The sequence below is a fragment of the Nicotiana tabacum genome, chromosome 18, assembly GCF_000715075.1.
Source record: "Nicotiana tabacum cultivar K326 chromosome 18, ASM71507v2, whole genome shotgun sequence".
Taxonomy (NCBI): domain Eukaryota; kingdom Viridiplantae; phylum Streptophyta; class Magnoliopsida; order Solanales; family Solanaceae; genus Nicotiana; species Nicotiana tabacum.
Window position 1 is genome coordinate 81,238,220 of NC_134097.1, and position 8,528 is coordinate 81,246,747.

The following is an 8,528-nucleotide window of genomic DNA, read 5'->3' on the forward strand; positions in this document are numbered from 1 at the left end:
GGTCGTTACACTTGACTCTCCAAATAGTGATTGTGTCACATAATATGGAACAAGTAAATTAGTTGACTAGAAAAACAAGTCACAGTGCGTAATTACACTCAAATCAAATTTCCAATCATGTGGCTTTCCAAATACAAACTAAATCCTCGACATAAACAGACATGTAAGGCAAAATCCTGAAGTCCCGTTTTGAAAATACCCCTATAAATAATTGAGGCAGTATAGTAGGAGCTTGAGTAAAATGGAGGCAAGTTCCGGAAAAAGCAATAATCACAAAACTACATTAAATTTTGTTCTCCAATGCCGTACCTAACGTTCCTGGTCTACAATCTACTCTCAAATGGCGCATTAAAAGATACGAAAACACTTGAGAAAAAGCCAAATTAAAACCCAAAAAGTAAAAAGTATATCAGAAACCAAAACACTACCTACACACAGTCACAGGGTCCTTCTTTTTCTTTACTTTTCTTGATAAAGGAGCACTACCCATTTGTCTGCTGGAAATGATGATGTGAAAGGGAAAATGGAGAAAGCAGAGGAGGAGTTAGAGAGAAGGAGCAAGTTCTTGAACAGTTTGATACTGAAAAAGAAGGCAATAGTAGTTGAGGAGAAACAGGAGCATGAGCATGAGCATTTGAATGTGCGAGCGAGAGCCTCAGATATGCCTCTTTCTCTCCAAAATCATGCCTTTAGGTGTGCAAGAGATAATCTTGATGCTACTATGGCTTCGGGCTCGAAGCTCGACAGTAAACGCCTTGCTCTCCTTCTTAAAAAGGTGCTTCTACTTGGCTATTAGTTACTTCTTGTTTATGCTTCTCAAATCTGAAGTTTATCGTTTTCTTGGATTTTACTTTCTGAGTTTTGGTTTGATTTGTCAATTTCCACTGAATGTATGTTTGAAGTTTCTATGGTGATAGTTGTGCGTTGGAGAAAGCTTGTTCAGGTTGCTCTATGGCTAATTTTTTTTCTGCTGCGATAAATAAAAATGATAATCTTTTTAAGGGTCACTGCGATAAATAAAAATGGATAAAGCAGTTAAAGTTCAATGTTTTTTAAAAAGAATAAGTTACTATTAGGTTCTTCTGCAATTATACCCAAAGTGGTCTTCAGTCTCAGCTTTTGCTATCTGAGGTTTCTGACTCTACTAGGGAATTCGAAAAATTTGATAGGATTAAGTATGAGTTAATTTTCTGTGGTGTGGCTAATAATTTTCAAAGTTTTTTTTTTTTTTTTTTTACGAATTACTGACCGATTTATTGTTTAATTAACGAAATGACAGTTGAAAAAGAACCAAGAAGACCCGATTTTCTTCTGAATGTAGATTGAGCGATAAGTCTAAAGTTGTTCTAGTCAGCTCCGGGTGAGTTAGATTTAATTTTCAAAATGAAAAAGCTAAGGTTAGAGATTTCGTGTTCCCAAAATTAGATTTGAGGAAACAGACCTGCATTTTCTACTAGATATTTGAAGTGATTTCCTATTGGCTCGGTGATCTGCAGAGTTTATGTCCATCTATCAACAAGCTTGATTAGGAAAAATTGTAGTAGTAGGATACATCACATGAATATATAATAGGATAATGTAAATCTGAATACACCCTCTTAGTTTGGACAGGAAGATGCAACAGATAGACTGTCACATATAAAAACATAAAATGTGAACAAAATAAGCATTTCTATAGAAATCTCAGCAAAGAATAACTGAGCAGGAGCAGTCCTATACTCGGCCAAGTTCAAACAGAGTATGACAAATTCAAGATATCTCAGCTACATTATAGGCAACAACCCTATACTTCGCCTCTGCTGAGAATTTAGAAATTGTTTCTTGTTCTTCACACACAAAGATATAAGATTGGAGCCCAGAAACACTGCAAAACACAGTACCAGAACATTGACTAATAGGATATCCGGCTCAGTTTTCATCTGAGTAAACGAAAACCTAGAAACTGGATGGGAAAGCACTATGAAAAGACCAACGGTGATGGTTCCTTTTCCCTATAAGCACATCAAAGTGCACTTCTCGCATGCAGAGAAGTTCAACGAGAACCATGCATAGTAAACTAGAGACAAGATTCACAGTATATGCAATATCAAGACAAGTCAAATATTGCTGGTGCTATGATATTCATTGGATTCTGAATGCGACTCACTATCCTCAAGGGAAATAAAAAGGCAAGAGCAATAGGAGTATGAACAGAGTACAGGCTTGCAAGTTTACATGTGGAATTTTAAGCAGTATTTCAGAAATATGCTTAAGCTAAGACTTGAAGATTAATGAAGTAAACAGAGAGTTATTTGTTTCAAAAAGAAAAAAAAAGAAAGAGGGGAAAAACACAAAACGATGCTGGACAAAATAGCAGGAGCCAATGGGTGACGGTGAGAGGAACATTGAAGATGGCTAAAGTGGGGAGAAGATATGGATTACATCTAAAGAAGATAGAGATGAGGATCTTATAGCTAATCTAATAGAGGAAGTAGTTGTATATGGCTTGGCAATCTGCAAATCTTACTTATGTTCATCTGTTTAACAAGCTTCATTACAGATAATTATACTTGGAGTAGGATATATCATATACATGCTTAATAGATTAGTCTAATTAATTAGGTGGCCTAACATATACTCCCTCTGTTTCAATTTATGTGACACTTTTCACCTTTCGAGATTCAAACTATGTGCACTTTGACCAACATTTTAAATTGCATTTTTTCATCATATTGATACAAGAAGAGCAAATTACCGTACTTTTCGTATAGTTTTTTTATATTTAAATTTTAGCTTTAAAATATCGAGTTAATCTAATCCAATTTAGCTTCAAATATTAGTCTAATTGACTCTCAATAAGCGAAAAGTGTCACATAAATTGAAACGGAGGGAGTAGTTGTTTGAGGGTGCCTCCTTGTTGGGTTATTTGATAGAGAACAGAGAGCAAAGTTCGTGATAAATTGGTACATCTTATTTTTGTCATTCAAGGTCGGATATTCATAAGAAGAAAACTACAGCTTCCTTCTTTTTATTGCTAACTTTTGGACTTGTTACAACTGAATTTTGAAAAATTAAAAATAACAGCTAATGTTAACTTATTCAAAGAATTGAGCTAACTTCATGCTGAATATCTCCATTGCTGGAACAAATATGCTTACTCTTCACAACTATCGGCATACCGTTAGAATTTTACTTCATTATTAGATATAAAGGAAGGCAAGAGTAGCTGGGAATTTGAAAACAAAGAGCAATATTTTTGAGAAACTGATATTCTCTATCTATTCCAAGTCAGATATTTATAGGAAGGAAAACATTCTTTCTGTGTTTTTTTTGTCATCTTTGTGGACTTGTTTCAACTGATTCTGCAAAAGGTTAGAAATGATTGTGCCAACTTTAGCTAAGCTTGTTCCAAATTGTGAGCTCCTACTATTGGAACTATTATCCCTGCTGTTCAATCCGCCTTTTCAGCTTATTTGCTTGGATGAAAACTGTGATTTCAAGCGCTTATCTGCTGTAGGTTGCACATTGACCCATTTCTTGATCCACCTTAATCCAACTCATCATAACAAAGCAAGTTTCAGATTTGTTGGATCGTGTCCTTTTCATTGATTCAGCCTATTTAACCCTCCCAAATGTCATCTGACCTGCACATTTTTCACTAACTTCATATGAAAGGATCTGAAAACATGATTCTTGAAAGGTTGTTTTTTAGTTTCATTGTCATAAAATAGGTTAATATCACATGAGCTAATCAATTCAAAACACTACATATGACCAAATAAATAGGAAAATTTTGCTTTAAACATGTTTAATTTGTACTCGCTTTCATGATATATAATATTCCACATATTGATTCATTCTTTTTAGAAAATTCATCATCCCGATATTCCATAAATGTGTGATATAAGTCTAAAAACAATTTGCACCATAGCAAAAAGAAACAGAAAGTACATTGATAAAACTTGCGGAAGTTGCAGTTTTGGCAAAACTTAGTGTTGGCCGGATTTTAGACTTTCAACAAATATTTTCAGAGGATGTTTTTTGGGGATGGTACATAGCCGTATCCAATGCCAAAGACCTTATAGTAAAAGCCTCCTGGTTTATATTTCGTTGTGTGTTCTACAGGATCCAATATTTTATGTTTTGGATGATCAAAGAAGGATTTAAAGAAGCGCTCTCCTTCTGGGATACCCTGAAGAAGCACTAGCAGTTTGGAAGTGGGCCAATTCCAGCCGAAAATGTTCCAAATCTACTAATCAATGTTAATAACTTGTTGTAACGAACAATCTTGATTTTTGCCAGAGAAGTTAATGTGAAATGACCTCTCCTGAATAAGTTTGCGGTAGTAGTCTTAATGGAACATAAGTTTGTCGACTTAGCCGAGTACTCCCTCCATTCCCGTTTGTGTAACATTATTTCCTTATTAGTCAGCTTGAAGAAGAATGACACATTTATATATTTGGAAACATAACTTTAAACTTCCGTTTTAGCCTTAATGACAATGTTATGACATATTTAAGACTATAAGTTTCAAAAGTCTTAAAGCCATTAATGTTATGACATGTTTAAGACCATAAGTTTCAAAATTTCTTTTTTTATTTTATTTATTAAACTCCGTCATGAAATGGAGGTGTACAAAAGTAAGCACTTGATGACAGATTATAAACTAAAACATGTGAAGGTTTTGGAATCCTTTTTCTTTTACAGCCACACAAAGTTATGGCGTGTTTAAAACCACAAGTTTCAAATGTCTTTCATTCTTTATTAAACTCCATCTTGAAACGGAGGGTGTACAAAATAAGAATGATGACAGATAATAAGCTCAACATCATGTGAAGGCTAGTTCCGAAACCCCTCTACAGGTCTTAATTAACATATAGTTGTACGCGAAAGTATGATTAGGCTATTTGGGCGTAGCAAGGTTTTAGAAGGGTGTTTCTTCAATCAAGAGCTGGTTGATGACACTCAGTGAAGAGAAATATTCCTATTTTATTCTTTAGTGATCTGTGCTCGATCTTAATAGAAGTTATCCATCTATGAGACAACTTCACAATTTTTGCTTATGATGGCATGAAAATTGTCAGGTTGTATGCTTTCTATTCTTGTTCGTCATTAATTCATTATATTTGCAACACCTGAAGGCTAATGAACTAAGACGTCAAAACAGACTTGTACACTCTCAAGTAACATCTGTATAAAGTAAATGGAATGAATCATGTAAAATCTTATAAATTAAGCTAAGTCCAACTTAAAAAGGTCCAAAAATGACTTACTTAGGATTTCTCCTTAATGTTTTAAACCTCACCGATTAAACGGCTTCAGAAACTAAAGAATTCAAGTTTTTCTTGGACCTGCAGGACTGAAATACAATAGTGTAGCATCAGTAACTAATATGTTGTCACTGAACTTAATCTTCCCAGCAGAAGGGAGGAGAGGCAATGAAATGATTATTTCATAAATTCAGAGTGAAGATGATAATCTCATAACCGATGCAGTAATTCCCTGAAAAATGGTTCTTTTATCTGCTATTTGCTTGCTTTTAGTAACTTCGTTCATTAGGAATAATTTTATCCATGATTCAACTTAATAGTACATTGGCTTCAATATCATCCTATTTGTTACAATGTCCCACATTGGTTGAGGAATGAGCTGTTATCTCTTTAAATGATATTGGACAATACTCACCTCATGAACTAGCTTTGAGGTAAGTTAGCCCCAAGATCCATTCTTTGTATCACAGTCGTATGGGCTGTTAGAATGTCCCACATTGGTTGATGAATGAGTTGTTCTCTCTTTATATGATCTTAGTCGTTGTCTCTTTATGAGCTAGTTTGTGGGGTTGAATTAGGTTCAAGGTTCATTTTTTTTACACTATTGTCTGATAAGAAACATCCTCTTCTGGAGTTTCGCCTATTGATGTGAACTAAAACCATAATAGATTGGGATTCTGAGGGATGCCGGGATGATTTAGGTCGTACAAGGTACCTGAGGCATCTAAGTCTTGTTTCTGAAATCATCTTTAATTCTTAATTGATGGTCAGTCCTATTAAGATAGTTGACACCAATTATTTGTTAAGCATTGAATGCTAATCAAAATTCACTTGTTTTTGGCTTTGCAGGAATTCGACTCATCATATGGTCCAGCTTGGCATTGTATCGTGGGAACTAGCTTTGGTTCGTATGTCACACATTCCATAGGAGGTTTCTTGTACTTCTCCATCGATAAGGTCTACGTTCTTCTATTCAGGACTGCTGTCGAACCTTTAGATCATTGACAGTACAGTGCTTGAGTTCCACTCTGTGATTTCTGAAACGTCAATTTAGAAGTTTCTGTTTGTATCACGAAATGTCTTGAAGGAAAAACTGGAAATGCATTCTTTGTTATTTTGTTTGGTGAGTGCCTTATAAACGTGTGAAGAGTTACATGAGCTAGCACCGGCGGTTAAAAAAGGTATTTCCTAGTTCTATTAAGTAGCAACACCAGGATAAGTAGGGGTGACAAAATGGTTAAAAGAAAATTGTTAACCACCGATATTATCCACTAAAAAATGGGTTGGATAATGAACTTTTTAAAAATAGGTCAAATATGGATAAGAACCATATTATCCATTTAGAAAATGGATAACCAATGAGTAACCAATGAGTCTAATTTGGGGGTTCCTCAAGTTAGGGAGACTAGGAATTCTCCCATAAGTGATCATATACAAGAATTCATGGATAATATGGTTACTCATATTATCTGCCGGTTAATCCCTTTTTTATCCATATTAAATATGGGTCGGATCGGATAATTGATCCGTTTTTTCATTATCCGTTTTCGACCCTAACTATATCAGGGTCAGTTTCTAGTACCAGAGGTCCAGATGTATTTACCACTCCAAAATGCTGAACTTGACTTTAATATTTATGAGTTTAATTTTTATACATGGAGTATGTGAGGGCTTTTTGTTTATCATGAAAATGATAATAACAATTAAATTTGATTTTGTTATTTTAAAAATACGTAATCTATTTTTATGCTAGTTGTTAGGGCAATAGATGCTAAATGAGGTATTTGGAATCTAGATAAGAGCTTAAAAACAAGATGTTAACCAAACCGAATGGCTGTCAGTCGGGGCCTCGAGCTTGCTTATTCGGGGCCTCGGGGTTGAGTCTAGTGTTCCGTCGGGAGTAGTCGATGGACGACTAACAGTTATAATGAAATCAATGACGGCTCTTTATGACCAATAATAAACAATAAATAAAGAACAATAAATAGAACACAATGGATATGAACAATAAATGCAAGTAATGAGATCGAGAGAGTATGTTAAAGAGCAAAGAGAATGTTCTTGTGTATTTAGTATTGAGCAACAGGTGTCTACAAAATGACAAATTTCCCTTTTATATATGAGGGGGAATCCTAACATAGTACAAATGCATTACTTACAAAGATATGAAGATGATACAGCTAGTTAATGCCTTGATTCGTTTTTGGACTAGTCCACTAGACTTTGTCAGCCCTTTTTATGTGCCTTGGAAACTCCCCACTTTCTCTCCGTAACCGTCGGTCTATACTGCCCCGAGGTCGTGCGTCGATGGCCCTTGAGGGATGAAACTCGACCGTAGTCTCAAGCCTTCGAGATGTGCTTACAAGGCATCGTAACGACGGAAAATTAGACCCTCTGATTTTACCGTATACAGATAGTCCTCACGTTTCTTAGAGTAGAACGATAAGAAACGACTTTGATATTCATCTCTTCGAACTTTCCGCGATGATGTCATATTGATGATGTAAGCCCTTGTGATAACTGAGGCGTCCCGTCGATCCGTCTTTCCAGAATTATTCAATGCACTACCGACTCTTATTCTTCAAAGCGATAATATCGCCGCCGGTCCAGTTCTCAGAAACGTATTGATTGCGTCTGCCGATACGTCTTTCATTGATGGCGTCGTCGATTATGTTTTTCAAAGAGTATTGATTGCGCCTGTCGGTTACGCTACCCTTTCTCTATAAATGGGAGCTTTCTGGAACCAATTCTTTATTCAAGTGTTCTCCAATAGCCTTCCACCCCTTTTTTCTCTTCATCCTCATTCATTGTTATTTCCCATGTTTGGGGCCTGCGGCCTTAAGGTTACATGGCGGTGTTCTCATCAGTCGCACCATGGCCTTTTTCCAGTGCTTTCCCTTATTTAGTGAGATTGCACTAACTTCTTCTTCTTCTTCTTCTTCTTCTTCTTCTTGTTGTTGTTATTACTGTTGTCGTCGTTGGCTCGAGGCGATGAGATAGGGGGCCGATTTCTTCTGACTTAGAAAAATATTTGGACTCTACACCGCTGCTCATAAGGGTGTTCGGATTTTACACCGCTGCTTATTTCCCTACCCCGGCCTGGTGTGGCACTTCATCCCTTTTGCTTTCTGTGGGGGTGAAGTGACACTTCTGGCCGGTAACTTGCACGGCACAATGTCCCAAGAAGTGGACTCAAAGTAGTCGTGCAGGTAAGGCCGACACTTGCCAAGTCTTCTATCGGGCCGTGATCTTCTTGGCCTGGTAAAAGCTTTTGCTCTT

General features: G+C 36.2%; 1 protein-coding gene across 1 annotated transcript; it reads left to right on the top strand.

Annotated features, from left to right (window-relative positions):
* Positions 1-213: 213 nt before the first annotated feature.
* LOC107811542 (uncharacterized) lies at positions 214-6,370 on the top strand. The gene is made up of 2 exons (XM_016636498.2): positions 214-775; positions 6,099-6,370. Exons 1-2 carry the CDS (start codon positions 524-526, stop codon positions 6,252-6,254), a joined length of 408 nt encoding a protein of 135 aa, XP_016491984.1. The 5' UTR covers positions 214-523; the 3' UTR covers positions 6,255-6,370.
* Positions 6,371-8,528: the final 2,158 nt, after the last annotated feature.

What these genes read in the sequence shown, in the direction of transcription:
- LOC107811542 (XM_016636498.2), top strand. Translation starts at nt 524, where the DNA reads ATGGAGAAAGCAGAGGAGGAGTTAGAGAGAAGGAGCAAGTTCTTGAAC. An exon ending in TTGCTCTCCTTCTTAAAAAG is followed by an intron (nt 776 to 6,098) that starts GTGCTTCTACTT and finishes TTGGCTTTGCAG; the next exon opens with GAATTCGACTCATCATATGG.